General features: G+C 42.0%; 1 protein-coding gene across 3 annotated transcripts in view; it reads left to right on the top strand.

Moving 5' to 3' along the window:
• Positions 1 to 2,534: 2,534 nt before the first annotated feature.
• The window catches only part of LOC104928670 (radixin), a 37,849-nt gene continuing 18,143 nt past the window's right edge, over positions 2,535 to 22,240 (top strand). Inside the window, exons 1-2 of one of the 3 annotated variants that reach the window (XM_019277074.2) lie at positions 2,535 to 2,607; positions 12,739 to 12,843. In XM_019277074.2, coding sequence (XP_019132619.1) covers positions 12,832 to 12,843 — 12 coding nt within the window. In that variant the 5' untranslated portion in view covers positions 2,535 to 2,607; positions 12,739 to 12,831. The other 2 variants (XM_010743007.3, XM_019277075.2) reach the window with 2 other exon arrangements.

Below are 22,240 nucleotides of genomic sequence, written 5' to 3'. Positions count from 1 at the left end.
TCATATCAACAGTATTAGGCTTATCACATATTGGCACTGGTGTATTAAAAGAACTCTTACAACTCCTTAAAAGTCCAGCGTATAAGATTTAGTGCAGATTGCAACCAACTGAATATTGAATACCACGCCTCACCCTCTCCTTCCCAACATGTAAGAAAATCTAGAGAGGCAGTGTTTGGCTCGTCTGTTCTGGGATACTGTAGAAACATGGTGGACTCCATGGAAGGGGACCACTCTCTCAGTAAATATGGAGGGCTCATTTTCTTATTTTCAGGTGAGTATACTCATATATACATATTGAAAACATACTTATGGATATTATATTCCATTTCTGCCAATAGATCTTACACACTGGACCTTTAATAGCCATATCTGAGGGTGAAACAACCTCTGTTAATATATATGAAATACATATGTAGTGTGGGGCTATCTGCTAATTGATTCTTATCAGATTGTTTTTACTCTTAAATTTTCCAAAACGACATCAGCCTAAGTGAGCGTGCACAGCATAATCCAGATTACTGGTGGTGGTGTCCTGGTGTGTTTTTCTCCTTATGACTTCAGGTTGAGGCAAGCTGCAATGCCAGTGACTCACAGCTCAAAGATGACACATCTCTCCTCCTCACTACCAACACAGGCTCTGTTTCACAACACCGCTATTTTCATAAAGCCTTCATTTACAGGCAGCAATGAATGGAGAGCTTTTTCAGGAGATGGAGAAGGGCAATATAGCCTAATGAGGCGGACAGAAAACTCCAGAGACAAGTGTGGGAAATATATTTGTATACTGAACATACCCTTTCAATGAATTCATTTATTATGACAGTGAAATGTCACAGGAATTCTAGTTTCAGTGCCACTCTGGAGTTAAATTCTCTGTTTGACATGTTGGTTTCATTTCTTGTTGTTGTTGTCCTCATGACATGGGGAGGCATGTCGTAAAGCAGCCTGTGGTCTTTGCAAATTACTTTGCAAAACTCTAATGTGCCATGCCTTTCTTCTGAGAATGATTATGCCAGACGAAGTTTCATAAAATGAAAACATGAGGATACTTCGCAGGACAGATAGTCTGTGTAATGTTTACACCAGTCTCTAACATACAAAGGGTTCCTTGGATTTAAAGGTCACGTTGAAAATATCTTGTTTGAGGTACATTCCTGGTTATTGAGCCCGTTATGCATCTCCTGGTAGGAACACGTTTATCACAGTACCTGAATGTTCACGCAGAGGTCTGTAACAAAGTTACAGTATCTACTGTAACTGGATCTCATATCAATTAATGAATCAATGAACATTTTTTAAACGAATGATCTATTGTGACACATAAAGTCATAGTGAATCACCGTTTGTTAGTGATGAACAAGAGCATATCATGACGCATCCTGCATTCATCGAGGCATTAATTCATTATGAGACATGCATTAGCTAAGTATATGATTTATTGTAATGTCATTGTTGTAAAACCACCTCTCACCATAAGGAAGAATATGGATATAAGATGGAGATGTCACATTATCATGTTTGCCACCTCTACATTACATTGATTTTCCCACACAATAACTTGCAATTCCAATACAGTCCATTAGCTGATCGAGAAATAACTAAAGCTAACACACACACTTCAAACATCATAAAAATTTCGGCGTGCCGTAATAAATACTGCTTATTTTTAACAGGCACATTTTGGGAGAAATTTAATTTTTTGTGGTTACTGTTTCACAGCTTAATTTCACAGTGAAGCTGATCTTTGTTTGCTGATTGATTTTGATCAGTGAAGGACTGTATAGATTAGAGGCAGACAGAGACATCCTCTACACCCAGTCCCAAGCAACATGAGGTAGAACTTCATGGAAGTTTAACTTTTTTATTTTACTTGCATCAGTTACACAGTGAGAGATTTCACTGTCAAAACAAAACTGTATTTGGAAAGTGTTGTTTGTCTCTGTTGGGGTGGTAGTAGCTCAGTCCATAAAAGACTTGGCTTGGGGTGGCCGGCTCAAGTCCAGCATGGACCGAAAATATGGAAGGTGGACTGGTAACTGGAGAGGTGCCAGCTCACCTCCTGGGCACCGCCAAGTTGCCTTTGAGCAAGGCACCGACCCCCCTCCTCTGCCTGGCTGCCCATCACTCCACCATCTCTCTCCACATGTGTATGTCTATGAGCCTTGTACTTGTACTGTATGTGTGTTTGGAGTTAAAAAAATGCATGTGTACTTGTACTGTATGTGTGTTTGGAGTTAAAAAAATGCATGTAAATTAAAAAAAAACGTGGAAAAAAAGAATTTCCCCGTTGAGAGGGATTATAAAAGTATCTCTCTCCTATCTCGTCTCTTGTCACCTCTTCACACCAAAGGATCAGCCTGACCCTGACCCTGAGTGTTATAGACAATATAGTCACTTTGAAAGCCCCATAGAGTAAGTTAAGTGTCAGTGGGGAACTATCAGAACGCTTTCAAGGAGCCTCTGAGGTATGGCTGTGATAAAGTTTGGGACCCCTGGTTTGCAAGGCTGCTCTGCAGAGTTCCAGTCACGGGGTGAAGGAGGAGAGGAGGGGTTGGTGGAGGTGGGGGTGAATCTGCAGGACTCAGCTCACCACGCCTCGGTACGGTAAGTTCGTCAGCCATATTGACTGTCTGTACCTCTTCTCCGGTCGTGGGAGCCTGGCGGAGGAGTCTCCGGCAGCTACCGAAGCCTGTATCGGTGCTCACTCTGGGCACGCACCGTGTCCGGTAAACAGGCGCAGAGGACGGGAAGGTGAACCGCTCTATTTTTACTCGCTGGTGGATATATAAAGTAGTGCTGCCGGCTGGAGGAGGGGTGACAGTTGGACACATCCTCAGCGCAGCCGGGCGTTAGAGGTGAGTTTGTTCGCCTTCACCTCTTCTTCTTCTGCTGCTGCTGTCTTCATTTAAGCCGTTCAAATGTGCGGGGACGGAGGGGAAGGGGAGGCGGGTGTTTGGCTCTCCGGGCTGCGGAGCGGGTAACGTTTAACGACCCGTTACAACTTCTGTGTTTGCACAGACATATGTGACAGACAGGTTAAAGGAGACGTGTGGCTCTCTTATTTTTTTTGGCGACTTCAGGACGGGTGAGTGAACCGGTGTCACTTTGCGCCGAGGTGCTGTGTGTCAGTTTGAATGTTATGTAACAGAACAGGGCTTGCATTAGGAGTCAGGGTAATTAGATGCTTGTCCTGTTTTCTTTTCAACAGAATGACACGAAGGTGGTGCACAAACCGCCTGTCATATTGGGTGTCTGCATCCCACAGCAGCCACTTCATTAAAGGGCATTTATTAGAGCCTCCTGTTTCCCCGCTGTCACCGGACGGAGCGTCGCTCATGCCCGTCCTCGGTGCAGTGTTGGTGTTTTGTTGTGTCGGAGGGCTCCGTGCCTGCCGCTCTTTTGTAAAAGCTCGGGGCGGAAACAATGTTTCTTGCGACCGTTTGCAACTTTTCTAGCGGGTCCTGCTGCCGCTGCTGACGACGCGCCTTTCTTTCTACAACAAACAGCAGAGCTGCTAATACAGACTTAGCACGTCGTTACAGCGGAGCTGTCATGGCCCCCTCTCTTTTTTTATTATTTTATTTATTCTGCTGTTGATATTTATGGCTTCTCGTGGTCAGGAGAAATACCTGTGGTCCATTCATATTCCGCTATTTGTTTGCGCCTGCCGCCACATGAGTGACATATGCAACCGCGAGCCAAACAACCGGCTCGCTTTCATCATGTGAATAACTGATACGTGATGCTACGGTAAAAAGGGAGGTGGGTCTGGTTCTTGAATGGTATGTAAACTCGGTTTCCCCTCGTAACTACGCTAGTTTTGGCTGAGTTCAAGTGAGTCTACCCCGCGTCCTGGAAACCACGCCGAAATACACCGCGTGGGTCGCGCGCTAGTTCGGCTTTTGCACGTAAACGTCGGTTCTGAATAACGCGCCCACACGTTGATGCTCGCGCGCCCCATCTGGCACAAACAGATGCTCCGTCGGCGTCACAGAAGTTAAGCGTCTCTGATTGGCCGCCCACTACGACAAAGGAAGACATCCTATTGGCTCATGTCCCTGTCACTCAAATCCTCCTCGTCCTTTCGGCCCCGCCCCCCATGGGGACCAAATTACAACTCATTTGAGAAAGAGGCTCTGCATCATGACACGAGATACCTTTGACGGCTGGTTTTAGATTTCCCACAGCAGCGCTATTTTTTTTGTAACCTGTTGAATAATCTCATGGCTGCAGATCAGAACAGGAGAACGTCTGCACGTTTGTTTGAATGACTGAGGAACAGAGGCTGTTAATGTTGTTTTTGTGCTGTTATGCAGCCTTAGTGCAGGTTTAAACTCACTCCTGTTGGTTACTAGAAATCTCTAGAGTTCATCTTTAAAATGATTTATATCTATTTTCAATTTTAAAAAAAAGGATATTGGAAATTTATAAGTTAGAATGCAAAAGAAGCCTAGGATCTTTAACAAACACCCACATTGTAGGACATGCTTTACTGTATGCAAAAAAACGAATTCAAATGAAGCATGTTAATCGAGGAAGCAAGTCGCCACAATTGGCCTCAGATTCGGCATGTGAAGCTGGCTGAATCTCCGCGATTTCTTCACACACCAGCTGCTACTGTGAGACTGTCTGGAACTGGTCTACAATGTCTCTGTGCTGGTTGTGATGCCACATCAGCTCTCCATGCCGAGGACATTTGTATCTATGTTGTCTTTCTCTCTCTTTTTTTGTCAATTGCTTTGTGCTTAGTTCACATTTACAGCATTAATGTTTGAAATTGGCTCTTATTTTGTGGCCACATACCAGTTAAACCCCAAGGATCAAACAGAAGTGAATGTACCATTCACTGCTTGATGAAAGTGCATGCATGTATTAGTAGTAAGTACAGTAGGTCAAAGCTGAACCAGGATGATGCTCTGCACTGCAATGGACATTAAAATGCAGAGTTTAAGTAATTAGGTTAACACTCACTTGAGTTATCAAATCAGATGGCTTAGCTGAATCTAAGTGGTACTTAAAACCTGATGCCCCGTGTTTTACAGAACATAATGCAGAAAAAGATGCTTGGGCCAAATTCATTTTTAATTTTTAATGTGTGATTATTACACTCAGCTGTTAACACTGGCAGGCATTGTCAACCTACAGTGTTAAAGTGTAATTCTCAAAATCAGAAACAGGAATGATTTAAGAGGAACTGGATCACCATGTATGTATTGATAACATGATATCAGTCATTTACTGAAAATGTCACAGTTGTCTGTATCAATATATCATGACACCCTGGCTCATACTAAACTACTACTAAATTGTCTTCACCCTATTTTCTTTTTCTTCTTCAGTAATGAGTTTGAGGAATACAGACCAAGTGTCATCCCATTTTTTTTTTCGTGAGCTATTGCCAAAAAATAAAACATGATTGATGGGTCAACAGTCATGTAAGAGAGGCTCTGCTAAGAGATGTGAACCAGAAAGCAGTGCCCTCATTCTGTTTAAGAGCAAAGATGAGATACTGCCTGTGAATCTCGTCTTAATTACTCTCATTGATAACACATGTTTACCGTACTGTGTCTGTTTAGATGTATTAATTATGTTCTGTTCTGGACATCTTTAGTTAAATGTTCATTGTTTTATCTGTAAAATGTCCTGCTTCTATTACATGTCTTTGTCACAAATGTTTGATAACCACATTTAACAGTTCTTTTTTATATATATAGAGAATGTTGGGTACTGATATCGAAACTTAGTATTCAGCATTTTCTTTTCTATTCAATAAAAGTATGTTTCTGACCAAATCTAAGAACAACAATACCTGATACTGATAATTCATTGATGAATCGATAATAAAAATAATTAGTCAATGCGGCTCTAAGAGATACAGTGCAGGTTCGTATCAGTCGATGAGAGGGAGCAAACGTTTTAGTTTCACAACCCACATCACAGCCAGGTTCACTGACAGACACTCTCTGGTTTCTCTTTCCGTCTCTCACTTTTAGGATCTCACGTTTATCACGCTGTCTTCTGTTTGGCTTCTTTCACTTTCTTTTTCTTGTGTATCTGTATCACTCCTGCACGGCTTTTCTGAAAAACAGCAGGAAGTCACCTGGGATGTGACATATTCTGACAGACAAGATGCCAGAGGAGAAAAAAAAATGTTATTCAGATGTGGGTCTTGACTGTTCTTGAGTAGTCGTGGTCTCAAGTGTTCTTGGGCGAACATCAGCCTATTTATTTTGATGTTGAAAGTCTGGACGAGTGTCAGCTCCATGCAAGAGCAGACAGGATGGATGATTATCATTAAATTATCCCAGAATTCAACTAATTTCAACAGCTGTTGAAACACATTGACTTCTTGATTTTTTTTTTTTTTTAACCCTCTAGACTTTTAAGATGTTGCTACAGTTCACTGACAAAAGAGACAGCTTAGTCCTGCCATTTACCTGCGTCAATTATGTGATGAAAAGTTGTTCCCGTTATTGATGGCAACACAAACTTAACAAGCTCATGACTTTATTTTCCGTGTAATACACTGGGGATGATTCAGAAAATGATTTTGAAATGAATGAATGGCACTATAGTAAAATACAGAATGAGTGTTAATGAATGGAAGGTAAAATACATGGTAGGAAATAGTAGTGTTTGTGGTTTCTCCAGGTGAGGCAGGCTGCGGTCTATTTCTTCTTTCATTTATGTACTGTGGAACCACTACTGTTGTTACAGCTCGAGTGCATCATGTGTTGATATGTGCCGACAGGACTCATTACGTGTTAGTTTAGGTGAACTTGGATTCCTGTGAAGATCCAGACTGGTATGTTCCTGAATGTCTCATAACTATTCCGCCTGCGTGTTTCACCTGTCAGGAAGTTATACTCAGAAAATAATCTCTGCACACAGCACATTTGGTATAAAGTCTTGTGAGTGGCACCAGAGTAGCAATAAAATGTCATTTAAAGTGGCCGTGTTTGTTTGTGGGTTTACAGGTCACACCCTGAACAGGACATTTGTGCTGCTCCTCCTCCTCCTTACACTTGTTGAGGAATCAGTTGGCTCCTCTCCTCTTCTACAAGCAAAGTCTTGTTGTCAAGAAAAGCAGTTGGTACAATTTCCTGTTGTTATGACAGCTGTTGTAAGTTGTGTGTATGCCAGTATGTGTGTGTGTGTGTGTGTCTTCTCTGGCACTTAGAGCAGGACCTTCTTTAGCCTCTGCAAACAGACATAACATAAAATGTTTGTCTATTGAAGAAGACACATTTTAACATGGATGGATTTTTTTCTAGATTTCTCTCATCTTTACAATATATTTGTGAAGATGCCATTTCTAGATTTCTCTCATCTTTACAATATATTTGTGAAGATGCCACATTGATTGAACAAAATCACAAGAATACACACACACACACACACACACACACACACACACACACACAGCTAAGCTGCTAAACCTCAACCTGTCAACCAAAACAATGTTTAGCAGCCATCAAGATTTCACTGAAGAAAAGAAACAACTTATTCATTTGTGCAAGGATTAAAGATCCACAAAGTAAAACAAAAGAACTCAAAATGAAAGATGACAAGCAGAGAAAGAAGCGAGCCACATGCCAGACTCTAAATTTCAGCAGAAAACAACAAGAGAGCAGTTTTGGGATCATAATAACCAAGATCCAGTCATCATTAGCAACTCGAGTGAAAACAAACACAAACAGTCAGTATTCAACATTTCGCCACATTTAGTTCACATTTTAACCAGAGACACAGTATAGCTTTTTGACTTTTTGATTTTGAAAAAAATATAATTGTGTTAATTATCATGCTCAAAGGATATGCCATGAATCAGAACCAGAGTCAGACTTAATGAGCACAATCAGAATAGTATCCAGTCTCAGTGGTACCCAACACAAGCCCACTTGTCGCTGATTATTGCCACTAATGCACCCATTAGTGGCAATAAGCAGGGATGCAGGAGTCTGTGAGGCAGGGTCACGGGACACTCTGTAAAAGTGTGTGTGAATCTGCGCAAAACAAGAGCGAGATCAAAGAGTGTAATGTGCACGGAGAGCACAGTTTCTTTCTGCATGAATGGTGACCTGGAAGCTGCTTCCTCTTGAGAGCGACTCTCTGGTTTCACTTGAATTTCTCCGAAAGGCTTATACCCACCAGTTTACGAGGCAGCGGGCTGCAAAAACAGCAGAAAGTCCTGGACGCTTTCAGCTACATCACACATTAAAGGTCACCCTTGTGTGTGTGTGTGTGTGTGTGGGTGTGTGTATGTGTGTGTGCAGGCCATGGGGGTCATGTGTTTCCATAAAGCCCGGAGCATTTAAATCTATTACATTTTGTAGATGCTAATCACTTTCACCTTGTCCGATGGTGAACTAAACCGATGTTATCGATCTGGTGGCTGTCGGACCTGAAGCAATAGCACAGACGAAATTGGAAGTGTAGAAGTTTATCCAGAATATATTAGTCTTACTCTGAATATTATAAAATATAAGCATGGAATAATGCAGGCATGACTTCAACGGCTGTAGGTCTATCAGTTATTTTAGTATTCAGTGTCTTCAGCTATCTCCTGGCTGCAGGTATATGGGTCAGGGCGAGCTTGAATTCTTATGTGTCTCTCCCCTCGATGACTCTCTCCTTTTTCTCTCATCGGCGTACTATTCTCCTCATCACTATCTCACACATGATAAGGTGTAATATTAAGACCTAGGACAAGAAAAGATACAGAGGTGAAGGGCAGCGGCATGCTAACCACAGGCTGTGTATTTGCAGTTTTAGTCAGTCTAAATAATGCCTTCTTGAATTCATGAATGTCTTTAACCCGAAACATTGATTCATATTCTATAGTCTTCTGAAGTTTGTTATCATAATAATGGCTGTAGCAAAGGATTATTTAAATGATCAGTTAATCTGTCATTCATTTTCTTCTTCTTCTTTGGTCCAAAAAATGTCAGAAAATGTTGATAAGTATTTTCTTAACAACACAAAGATATTAAGTTTACTGTCAGACAGGACTAAAGAGAAAAGTTTGAGGAGCTGAAATCAGAGAATTTTTCTTAAAAAATGACTTAAAGCGATGAATCAATTCTCAAAAGTGTAATTAATAATTTAATAATCAATTAGTCGACTAATTGTTGCAGCTTTAGTGAACTTCACTGTTTAGAATAAAAATGACAACATCATTCACTGTGTATGAACTGTTTGGAGCGTGAAGGTAGAAATTTTATAGAGGACAGTCAGAATTAATCATGGCTCAGCTGCTTTTGTGCTTTGAGGGTGAGGTTGGTCTGATCAGCAGTGTTCACTTTGACACACTCCTGTCCTCATACACACCTCGGGGATTTGGCCTCTGAAGGAAGCTGTAGGCACAATGACGACTGAAGGTCTGACGGAGCTGTGCATTGATGTGTAGGATATGACCCACATCAAAGTGAATGTACACAAAGACTACTTTAAAAGAGAGAATCAGCGCCGAATCATGGCATTTTTTTGAAGTGTATTCATAGTCCTCTTTGATGTGATTATAAAACTTGCAGTTTGCCCTGAAGAATATTCAATACGTTTCAAATATGTAGTGCCTCTTTGACTGGAATGTGACTCTGATGGAAGTGGAAACATGTAGGACAGTTAAGAAATCTGTGACCTACATGAACACAAGTTAGTTTAGAATTGACAGAAATTATGTCACATTTTCACAATAGAGACAAGATACATAAACAAATAATATGAACAGCACTTTACTGGATTTTTGTAGCCTTTGGAAGAAAAAAAATGGGCTGACAAATACGGACAAACAACCATTCACACCTACAGGAAATTTAGAGTCACAGATAAACCTATTAAAGTGGACTGTGTGAGTACTCAGATAGAGCCCACGCAGACACGGGGAGAACATGCAAACTCCACACAGAAAGGCCCTCGAACCATGAACCTTCTTGCCGAGAAGCGTGCCAGCGGGGAATTAGTTTGTTTGCGTGCACGTATGTTTGTGTGTGTTCTTCCGTCTTCTTGACAACCGTTTATAGCTGATAGCACGGTGGAGGAGGAGACGTAAAGACAGAACCACTGACAGTATAAAGAATGGACAACACATGCAAGATGTCACCCTTAGAGTCATTTTGAAGCTCGAAAATGACATGCATCATCGGCATACCTGACAATTAAGCTTAGGTAGATGCCATTACAGATGGCTTGTTTGAGCAGCTGTCATTTAAAGCTGCCGTGCAGTTAATTATGTGCAACATTTAAAAATGTCAGACTCACTGCAGCTGACATCGGGGAAATTAGCTATAGCTATGAAGTCGGAATTCTGGAAATTAATATAAGAGGCCTAGCGCAAACTTGTCTGTAGCAGTCGGTGTGTTTATTTAAAGTCAGTTGATCTGATTATAATCAGTAAATGTGCTTTGTCATGGTGACTGTTTAAACTGTTGATTGTTTTAACTAACACAGTATTGACATGAATACCTTGAGGCAGTCTCATGCATTAATTATGAACCTAAAGTCCTCAAATTTACATTTTTCTCTCTCAAATAAACAATCATCGGTTTTCTTTGTGTGAGAAATGATTTATTGAGATGGCGTGTTGGTCACATATCACTGTCTGAGGGCAGCGCTGAGGCGAGTCACTCTGAAATCATACTGAGAAACAGTTTCGAGACCCAAGCCTTGTTTTTCATGACCTAGAACTGACCACGAACCACACTAAATGTTTGTGTGCCAGTTTACAACTCATCGAAACCAAAACCACATCAAGTCTGCTTAACATTTCAGAAATTAAAACATGTTGAAGAAATGTTTGACAAATGCTTTGAATCAGGCCTGTTGATGTTCAAACTGAGGCTGATGTATTACACTCATACCATGTAACCTTAGTTTTCAGTTTGTTTCTGCCCTCGGCCTGAGCTTGTGATTGAGCCTGCTTTAATTCTCTGCACTGACACTTGAGAAAGGTCTATTTCTGGCCTCACGCATCACAAAGATCTGGCACCTATGGGACACCTACCAACTGCTCTCTATTTTAGATTCTAGTCATTTAGCTGACATGCGGTTCTTGATGAAGACACACTGTCCAGCTAACCATCATCACTTACAGTAAGCAGGTTAGGGTAACCTCAAAGAAACGTCAGACCTAAGGAGAGAAGCAGTTTCTATTTCTCTGTCTATGATTTCTCGGTCTCTATTTTTGGAGTTCTTCCTCTCAGCTACTGGCCCAGTCCTCTCCGTTACTGCGCGTTCTCTTCTTTTAGATTTCTCATTTGTCTTTCCTAAACTGCCACTCAGCATGTTGTGTCTCATGCTGGTAGACGTCCAGATGACTTCTGCTGCAACAATTCTAGATTTTAATGGTACGATTATAGTCTAAGGTTTCAAGATACGGTGGCTCACAGCGACCCGGTTCTGACTCTGACCTGTGATCTTTAGCTGTGTGTCGTTACCAGCGAGTCCGAATTAAGTTCATTCAGCCACGTCTCTGTGATGCTACACTCTCCATACTCCATCTGTAGCCTCGTTAGCACCGTTAGCTTTTCCATCTTACATATCCCATGATAACAGACGGTACACACGACCTTTAACTGAATGCAACATCCCTGATTTTGAGTGACATCCAATAACGTGTTTAAAACAAGTGAAATTTGCGGACACGCGTGTCATGTACAGGCTCAGTCCTTGCTGCAGCTCTCTCTCTCTTTTTCTGTCTCTCTCTCTCTTTCAGCTGAAGCTCAGTAGAAGCTTGTAAGTTTCTCAGTACTGCATGAGTGATGAACCGATTATTTGGTTTAGCCTCATAATCAAACTGAGTCACTGTTAAGTCTTATCAACCAGCAGTAACTGATGTATCTGTCCTGTCAGCTTCATCTTATTTCAACATGGACGTCAGTAAACGTGTTCATCACATTCAAACTTGCTTCCTTTCTTTTGGCCAGGTTTCTCTGTGCTCATTTGTCTTTCTGATTTATGGCACTGGTAATTGACATCCCCACTCTTAAGCCCACCTACTGAGTTCTGATTGGCTCAGTTGTTTTTCCAAGTGGGGAAACACCAAGCGGTAACCCCTGTAGCTGTAAGTGAAGCCTGTGCGGACGTGCCAAAAATGTCACGCCACTTTACAGCAGAAATAAACATGTTTACAGGCTTTTGGGCTCTTTCGCTCTCGCTTTATCTGTTCATGACAACTGTACTGAGTCTGAATTTTTAAATAACTCACCCACTCAAATGACGATAATGGATTAAAGTTTTGAGTAATGTTTTGTGGAGCAAAAGTTCTTATCATTTGCTCGTTCGGGCTTCTTATGGACTTCTTTTCTCTGTTTGATATCGTAACCTGAATGTTTTTTTGATCAAAATGACTAAATGATCATTTCGCAACAGGAAAAATGAATCCACCCACATCCACACTGTTTTTTCCCCCTTTTTGAACTCTTTGATTGGTCTGTAAGAGGGTGTGACAGAGGACACTAGAAATAGTTGCGTAGTGTCTTCCATTCGTTTTCTTTATTATATGTCTCATGTCTCTGATACGATCTTAATCAAACTCGCTCTGCTCTTTCTCTTTCCCCATGTTAACCTTTAAATCCTTCCTTTTATTGTTTCCTGTTATTGTGTTGTTCGTTAGTGATGATCAGACGTAGAGTGAGAGATACAGGCTGCTGCTGCACAACAGCCTGGAGGGTGAACTGAATCTGATATTTGTCTTATATGTTTGCTGACGTTGGTGTATTTGTTTTTGTGTCACAGGCGCTGCTGCCCCGGAGGGAGGCCAGAAGACAGAAGACGACTTCTTTCGTCTTTTTTTTTTAGCTACAGGGGACGGGCAGAGAGAGGAGAAAGATGCCCAAACCGGTTAGTACCTAACATACTGCAGAATTCTGGCAGAGTTACAGCACCATCCCTGTATACCTCATGCAGAGAGTCACTACCTGCACTGCTGTTCCTAAAGATTTCTCCTCCTTTTTTTTTGCTGCATTCCTCAGTATCAGATTGCAGAATTTCAGGGAGTTGTTGCCGTAAATTTACAGTTACAGGATTCCCTGTTAAAGAGAATTATTGCTGGTGAGCTTGCTGCAGTCTCTGCAGCATCTGTGGGAGATTAGAGCTTTGTGATCATGTTAACACTGGGAGACACAGGGGGGGTTGTCAGCTTTCTGCAGACCAGAGTCTGCAGAAAGCTGACAACATGAAGTCGGCTTTTTACAACCGCTGTTTACTGATCTGAGCTCAGATCATCGGTTTAGTTCAAACTGCTACAATAACTGTTGAGCTCCGCTCAAACAATGCTCGCTGTTTTTGCCCTCGTTAAATAGTACTCAGGAGGTTAAAGTTTGGCTTAGAAGAGAGGTCAACTGCAAGTGCAGGATGGGTTTCAGGCTCTGATAAGAAATAGGTTAGAAACACAGAGAAATAAGCCATTGTGCAGCCTGGCGTACCTGCTCTGTCTGTTTTTTAAGAGAGCCCTGAGTCTGACACCAGCTCTGCCAGTCAGAAATAATGTTTCAGGAGTGCGCACAGAGTTTTGGGAAAAGACGCATGCACACACACACTCACACAGTCAGTGACTCTGTGGATCTGTCCTGTCTATTGAAAAGAGCAGACACAAAGAGGGCTTTCTCTCCTCTATTTTTGGACTGAAGGACAGTGGGAGCTTTCATGTTGCTCTGACACAAACGCATACAGGCTGAGTTTGTGTTACAGCCTAAATAACAGGATTATGGTCTGAGGGTTGTGAAGCCATTTATTACATTGCCATCACTATATTTTAACCTTGGAAGCCGGAACAGAAACTCCAGGAGTCTTATCAGCAAAACATTGAATTGTTGTGCTTCATGATGTGATTAATGAATATGAATAATAAAAGCTGTGTTAAAGGTGCATGAAAAGGTGGAAAACATCTGCATTCAGAATTATTACAACCAGCCACATCAGCAAGGATTATTTGGATTAATATCTGTTTCAATCGATAGAAAAAGTCCATTTGAACAGCCTCACTTTCGATATTTAAGCAACTCAACCCCTGCCTGTAAACCTACACCGAATTCAAAAACTCACATCAGCTAAAAATAGAGTGATAAAAGGTCTGTGAAAACTACAGCTTGTAGTTGCAGAGTGTTTACAATCCTGCCGCCCGTACGTGCTGGTTGCTTACACAGTTATCTACAGCCAGCCAGCGATTGTACAGAGCCCCCCCAGTCCATCAATCTCAGTAATGGGGAATTAGGCTAGGCCCAGTTCCTGGAAAGAGACCAGGGACATGTGATTGAAAAAGTAGTGAGGGGATGATGGGAGCTGAAGTGAGAGAGAGAAGGTCACAGGGATTGAGAGAGGAAGATGAGAAAAGGCAGACAGACAGACAATATCAATATGACAGACAGACATACAAAGACAGCATGAAACAGATGTTGTGTTTAGTGCAGTTTGAGCTTGCATCATAAATCAATGTTGTAAAATGTTAACCACAAAAGGAGCGTTATGTTGGACCATCGACTGAAGTTCAAACATTTATGTCATTTAAACTGGTGTTAGTCTTTTCACACCATGAGTACATCATATTTACATTCTGTAAATTTAGCTACAGAGAAGTCTCTGAACTGAATCGGGGGGGAACAGCTGGGGAAAGGATGTGGAGCGAGATAAGAGGCAGAGCCCATGTGGACAGAAAAGAGTAAGCAAAAGAGAAAGTCTGGTACGGACGAGTGAAGCTCAGATTATCGAAACACACCGTAGGGAATAAAAAAGGGCACACAAAGGGATAAAAGAGGATTTGTGAGAGGACTGAGTGACAGGCACTTTGTTCATATGCAGTCCAGAAAAACGACACCCAGGCCGCCCTCGAGGGGAACTCCCACTCCGGTTACATCGGGCTATACTTTGACATTAAGCCTGGCAGTTGCACGGTAAACACATCAGCCCTTTCACTGCTTCATCTGTGCATTCTCTGCCTGATTTTAGCCATGAAAACACTGAAATGTCACACATTTTTCAAATCGGAGCTGAGTTGCCCCTAAAGGCACACGTTGTAATCACAACAAGTAAGTTAGCTGGGGCTCCATTAGCTTGTAGCCAATATGGAGGCAACACAATAACAAAGCATACAGACCTAAAAACACACATCGACAATTTTCCAGGTGGAGTGAGTAAACCACACACAAAAGCCATAAAGAGTCTCTGTTTTGTGGAGCCACTTAGAAACAGTCTGTTGTCTCCCTGAAAGGCGAGACAGGCTATAAGCTAGTAAGCCTCAGGCAAGCCATTAAAAAGTGAATTTGGTCTGGACCGTAACCCTCCTCAAGGCAGTGTTTTAATGGTGTTTGGTTGTGTACATACACCCCTAACATAACATGGGTGTCCCCTGGTATTTCATGTCTTTCATGGTGTTCAAAGCGGGTTTGTACAAAAGGGGTTCTGTCAACAGGCCAACCAGAAAGGGAATGCTGGACAAACAGGAGGTGATATAATCAAATTAAGAGAAGGAAATGCTGTGAAACAATCTTATCTTTACCTCACATTTCACCGTGCTGTTCATGTATTGTTAATAATATGCATTGGACACGCAGGGCTGCACCAGAGACGGGATATTTTCTATCCTAATTTTATTAACCGCCTTTGACTGGAAACAAGAGCGTTGACTTTCACCTTCTTCAGTCCTGAAGGCAAATGTATTAATGTAGCAGTTGGATCGTATATGTTTCAGAGAATGAGAATGTGAATGACCAGTGAGGAAAGTTGTGCACGACTGAACCCAACACAAATGTTTCCTTCCTCTTTATTTTAACCCTCCTGCAGTTTTACTCAACAGCAGTAGGAAACCTTGTTCTCTAGGGAGAGGTCAAATAAGAGGGTGAGGTACTGAGCAACACCTTTGAAACTGATACAGATTAATTATCGGGCTCAACGGCACGTTACGCTTTAATAGACACACAAGGGTTCTGAACACAAGTAGAATTACAGTCATTGTCCGTTTTTTTCCCAAGGTCTGAAGGACTGAAAGACGTTCATTATTTGGTTTGGAGCAAGATCAAGACAGTTTTACCAGCATGGGTTGACATTAGGGCTTCATCAAGGTCATGAGGAACGGTTAGTGTTGTGGCTCCTGTGAAGTGTTTTATAAGGAACCAAATCAGGACATGATAAGCAGTGAATTCTTCTGTTTGTTTTATCATTGAGGGTGTACCAGTAAAGTTGGCCACGGACCAACAACTCAACACCAGACAGTCTGAAGAGTTTTTCACAGCAGCCATTTTGACATGAAATAGTAGGTAAACAGAAATGTTACACATGATACTAATTAAGGTTTCGTTCTATTCAGGCCAAACAGAGTCAGGGTGCTGCTGTGGTGCATGTTGGCTCACTGCAATAAAAGGTCTATTGCAGAAAGATACATTATAATATAATATTACTTTGTCCATTTGACAGTGTTCAAATTTTCCTGATGATGTATTTCCAACAAGTGTATAACTCAGCATGTTAAGGAAGAGCTGAAAGTGCTTGAAACAAACTAGTTTGTTTTCTGGATTCCTTAAAAGTGCTTTAGCTGTTTAAGGTGGCCTTCATGGTGAGAAATGAGACGTGGTAATCGTTAAAAGTGGATAAGGGCACACACCGAAGCTCAGTTTCTGCTCTAGTGTTGCAACCCCACCGGGATGTCAAGTTGGCCACAACGCTGTTTTGGTCCATTCTCCATGTGACTTCAAACCCCACCAGGAGCTTTTCCACCCCAGACTTTGTTAACTTGCTCATATTTGGTAATTTACTATGGTTTATATGCTTCTAAATATGTAAATATGCTATGTAGTTAAACACCTTTTAGCTGTTTTTTGGATTGAAAGTTTGCACGGGGTGTTTTATTTTGAAAATCAACCAGATTCTCTATACTATTTGTGTGTCTGACTTCCTGTCAGCTCAAGCTGTTTTGTGCTGCTTGCGGCATCCGTCAAAAATAGAACATCCGCGTATTTTTGGAAGAGAAGAGTCGAGACCCTTGTCGGGGACGCATCTGAAACCGACGACGGCTCTTCTGGTGGGGTTTGAAACATTGAATGCCATAATTAGCTCCAAGAATGCGTCACATCCATCTATCACTGGTTGAATTTGGCTGTAAGGTGTTGCACTCCACATGAAATGTAAGTAAGTTTAATAGATGAGTTCAAACTGACCCAGTGTACATGTCGGATTTGATTGTCGCCTTCTGAGCAGTTGGCACCTTGCATGGCAGCCAATGCGTGAATGAACGTGTGACATGTAATGTAAAAGCGCCTTGAGTGGTTGGCCGATTAGAAAGGCAAGTACAGTCCATTTAGCATTTCCTTTTTAATCATTCACTTGGTGATTATTTACGTTTATATTCCATAATTCAGATGTGAAAGATTGCAAAGGGTGTCCATTCATACTAATATCAATAATAATTACTGTAAGGTTAATGTAAAGGAATGCAGGTCTGAAAGTCCTTTAGTTGGAAGCAGACTTACCCCTTCAGAGTTTCAACAATGCTTTAGAGAGAGTCTGAGAACAAAGAAAGGAAGAATGAAGTGAAGAGCAAACAACCCTGGGGAGGTTAACTCGTGCTGGAGCATTCTTTCGAAGATGTATTGATTTCCTATATGTTTTGCTCTGTATGTTTCCCCAACGGCATTGTGAGCGTGTGTGAGAATGTAGATCTGTGTGTGTTTGCATTTGTATGAATAAAAGTTGTGTGCATGTGTTAATATATCTTTTATTTTTTATATCTGAGCATGTTCAGGTGCTGACATTTTTTAGTGTGTGTGTGTGTGTGTGTGTGTGTGTGTATATAAGCGTGCATCAGGCCTGATAATCCGGGGCGTGAGATGTAGTGGGACATCGTACATTATTGATTTATCGCTGCGTTTTGCACATGTTGCCCCTCCTGGTGATGGTGTCCCTGGGGGCTAGTGAAGGGGGATATGGGGGGCAGAAGCCTGCACTGGAGGCTTTAAATATTTCAGAGGGCCATTTTCATTTATATAATGGGAATTATCCAAGTCACTAAATCTAATTAGAGGGAGGGTGTGAAGTTCACCACTCCTCCTCCCTCCTCCACCTCTCCATAACCTTGGCTACATTGACTCTCTGCTTTATTGGAATGTACTAAAAAAACATCAGGAAAAAAAACAAGCTCCTCACATTGTGATTTATAGCATCGTGATGTACAGAAATAAATAAACCACGTGGCCAAAAGTAAGTGGACAGCCCTGTAACTTTGACGTGACGGTTAGTTCAGAAGGTGTGGAGTGTGCACATCACAAAGGCAGCAGCCCGGGGTTCGAATTCGACCTGTGTTCCCTTTGTCATCCCCGGTCTCTCTCTCCTCACCGTCCTGTCACTCTTCTGTTTTCAGCAGAAGCATTTCTTACATTATATTGAAGGAAAAATGTTTTTATCTCAGCATATATCAGATAACATTTACGCCGATGCTACACACAAGCGGCGTCTGATGAAATAGTAATCGAAAGTTCAAGACAAATAACTTAGAAGCACACGGGTTCTGTTTCCATGCTGCTTCTTGAAGTACACGCAATATTCATATTACTTTTGTGCCGCTTATGACTTTATTTTTCTCAATAGCTAAAGCCAAAGCTGCCATGCTAACTCCTCCTCCTACAATCCAAATCAGCCCACAGATCTCTGTGTAACGGGTGTGTGTGTGTGTGTGTGGTGCTTATGGATGGATGAATCTGCTGTCATGCATCCTTGATAGCTCTTTTTGAGTCAAGCAGCCGTTACGAACAAGCTAAAAAAACGTGACCGATAAATGTTAAGGACATTAGAATAGAAGAGTGGAGTTGAAAAGTGGCTTTGGAGGAGGAGGAAAAATCTGAGTGGAAAAAGAGGAGAGGTGAAGAGAGAAAGAGAGGTAGAGGACACAAAGCAGCGGAGGTGCGTCAGAGAGGAAATGTAAAGTAGAAGAGTGGGACGAGCAGATGACGACGGAAAACAGAGAAGAGAAAAGGTGAAGAAGGCAGCGTGGCACTGGTGGCCTTCAAAGCCTCTGTTAACCAGCTTAGCTACCAACAGCTTTTAATTATGCCTGTCTGAGACTCTCTCACACACACAAACACAGTCAACAGGTGGGCTGTATTGCGTGGGCGGCCTCTGCCTGTACACACTAGCCTACTATTTAGCTGTCATTACTTGTTATGAATAACATGGAGGCATGGGGGGGTGGGGGAAGCTGGTAAACAACAGCCAGCAAAATGGAGACAAACATGCACGCTTCATTTTCCCCAGAGCCTTGTGAACAAAGAATTGGCTAGATCATCTGTTCAAAAGGTTACACAGCACAACAGTGTAATTATAACAACTCAAATCCTAATACATTCTGTGTCTCCTCAACATGGATAAGTATTTCTGCTCTCTGTTGATTATGGAAGCTGCACAGTAGGTCAAAGCTGTGTGACTCAGCCCTGGCCTCACTGAAGAGGTCATAAAATGTGATAAACTCAGTGGAAGGAGGGCATTTTTATTACCTAATTAACTGATTTTCTCGATACCAGCACTCCCTCGCTCATTCATTGTCTATGTTGCTCAGCCTCTTTAGAAGCTGGTACATGAACTGAACCAAGCCAGAACACAACAGGTAGAGTTTCAGAGTTTAGTCCAGGGGTGGCCATCGCGGCTTGGGAAAGTCAGGCAAAAAAAAAAACAAACCCAGATGTTCCAACACTATGCCAAGCATGCTGAGACAGTGACTCTTGCATAATGTGGCTCTTTGCAATACCACAGTAAAAATTTAGTCCCTGGCTGATTGATGGACTAAACCCAGCGCCGGTCCTGGCCACATTTGCGCCCTGGGCGAACCGCCCTGGGCGAACCGGCCCTGACTAAACCCCTGGCCACCTAGATAGCTTCAGCTTTAGCCTCACATATCAGGCTGACTGTGGAGGGTTTGCCTGATCTGAGCGTCTGTTGGCTGCCACAAGATGACATCAGGTTTGTTTTTCCTCAAAAGTTGAATCAGACTTAATTTCCCTGAAACCGGCCTTAGTGTAACATGCAGTGTGGTAGTACCAGTAGTCGTGTTTTGGATTTGTTGCATGCTTTGATGTGTGACTAAGCAACCTGATTTCATCCAAATATTTACCAGTTTTCTCAGTCATGCCGCTGAACCTAACTGAACAATATGTGTGAGGTTATCTCTCTGCTGCTGCTTCAGAAAATCTGCTGCCGCTCTGTAAACCTGAGCTGAATCAGAAAATTAACTTCTTAACCGCATTCACGCAATTCACAAATGACTTTGGTATGCAGGACAAGTTCAGGAGTCCTGGAAACCTTCCAACCTCAACTTGACCAGCTGCTTGCACTGTTTCATCAAGCCAAGCAGAATTTAATACTTCAACAGGGAAAATGTATTTCTCAGAGAAACACTTTCCCCCTTTAATTATAAACACACTTTGCTCTTGATCTGCCAGGCTCCACGTACCACCACTGTAGCAGAGTAGCTGATATATTTCTGCTTGTGGCCTGCATTTTTTTTTGTCTTATGGCAGTGTTTGTAGTAGTGGTGTAGTAGCAGTTGCAAAAGCGGTAGAAGCACTTATGAAGGTAGTATAAGTAGAGGCAACAACCTCTGACACATGAGCAAAACGGGTTTTAGAGAGGACTGTGGTCATCAGTCTGGCTCAGACCGTCTCTTTTATCTGCTAACGTTATGTTGCTATCAGCTACAACATGTTTCCCTCTGTCTGTATCTGTGTCGTCACACACACACAACCATTTCATAGATGTACATTAATTTCATGTATCTAACCATAACCACTGACCCCAAAAAGAACTGGTCTGAAATGTCTCTGAAGGTAGCCTCAGTCAGACCCCTCCACCCCCGTGCTGTGTCTGCAGGCACAAAGACTCAAACACACATGCACACTTGGAACAATTCCCCTCACAGACAATAGCAGACTGTATTAAAGGAGTGTTTCTTACTGCACTGCACAAAGGAAGCTGATGTTATTCACCTCTGCACACAGAACTGCAGAGTGTTTTTCCTTCCTCCCCTCCATCCTTAATAAAAAGCAACTCTAGTTTTTAGTCTCGATTTATTCCAAACAATATAATGTATAGTCAGGATACTATAATGCTATATACTATCAGCATATAGCCTTAAAAATGTCACAGATGGCTGCTTTTCCACTGTAAACATATTGTCAACAGCGGGCTGGCTCTGGTATATTATAATGTTTTTTTTCCAGTATTTTCTCAAGTGAAGAAGTGTCACATTTTAGTTCAAGAAGATGATCCAAGTGCAGACATGAAGGTGAACTAAAAGGGTAATGTTAATAACTTACAAACAGGAAGGAAAACACAATAACAAAAAGGCGACTGCAGGCAAAAACAGAAGAAATCAAACAGTCCAAAAAAAGTCCAAAACTGAGCAAGAACCCAGGCATGGAAGACGGAACAAAGAACTGGTGACCAGAACACAGATGACCAGCCAAATAAAGCTGAGAAACACAGAGACTAAATACAGAGGTGAATGCAAGATGATGAAACACATGTGAAATGAATCAGGATGGAACTGATCATCAAAAAAGGCGGGAAACGCAACAAAGGCACCCAAAACCATGATGAAAAAGAGTAATCAATGAACCCAAATGAAAACAACTGTTAGATTCATTGTTTGATTCGTAGATCCCAGGTGGGGTCAGGCCTCTCCAGGTCACCCTATGTGAAGTCCCACACCCACAAGTCTTTGTAGAAAATGACATTAAAAATCAACCACAAGGGCGTCGCTATGGAAACCTTATCAGCCTGAGCACAGAGCCACATGCCATGCAACGGTATGTCTGCAGAGAAATGCCATGCACTGTGTGTGTGCATATCGTGCATTTTCACCATATGGCCGCACTCCCATACGTACACACAGATGTCTGTCTTGCTGTCACACACACAAACACACACCCCACCACCATATGGTTATGTTCCCTTACTTCACTTACACTACAAGCATCGAGGTGAACATCATCTTGATATGTGGTGACACGGTTCATCATTTCATCGCCCAAAAGAATGGAGGTAAGGATTCCTCTCAGTTCATCAGTAGACATCAGATTTTTTTCACAGCAGCCAACAGTAGGGTCAACACAGGTGTTACCAATGATACTGATTAAGGTTGAGAGTCATTCAAAGGTCTATTCATCAATTAGTTGATTTACAATATGGTCATTGGCTCCCATTGTAATAATAAATTCATTTTAAAGTCATCAATCAAACAGATAAACATCGGTTACTCTGG

Source organism: Larimichthys crocea, chromosome XVIII (genome assembly GCF_000972845.2).
Source record: "Larimichthys crocea isolate SSNF chromosome XVIII, L_crocea_2.0, whole genome shotgun sequence".
Classification (NCBI taxonomy): domain Eukaryota; kingdom Metazoa; phylum Chordata; class Actinopteri; family Sciaenidae; genus Larimichthys; species Larimichthys crocea.
The sequence above is the reverse complement of the archived record's forward strand: the minus strand, read 5'-3'. Positions and strand labels throughout refer to the sequence as shown.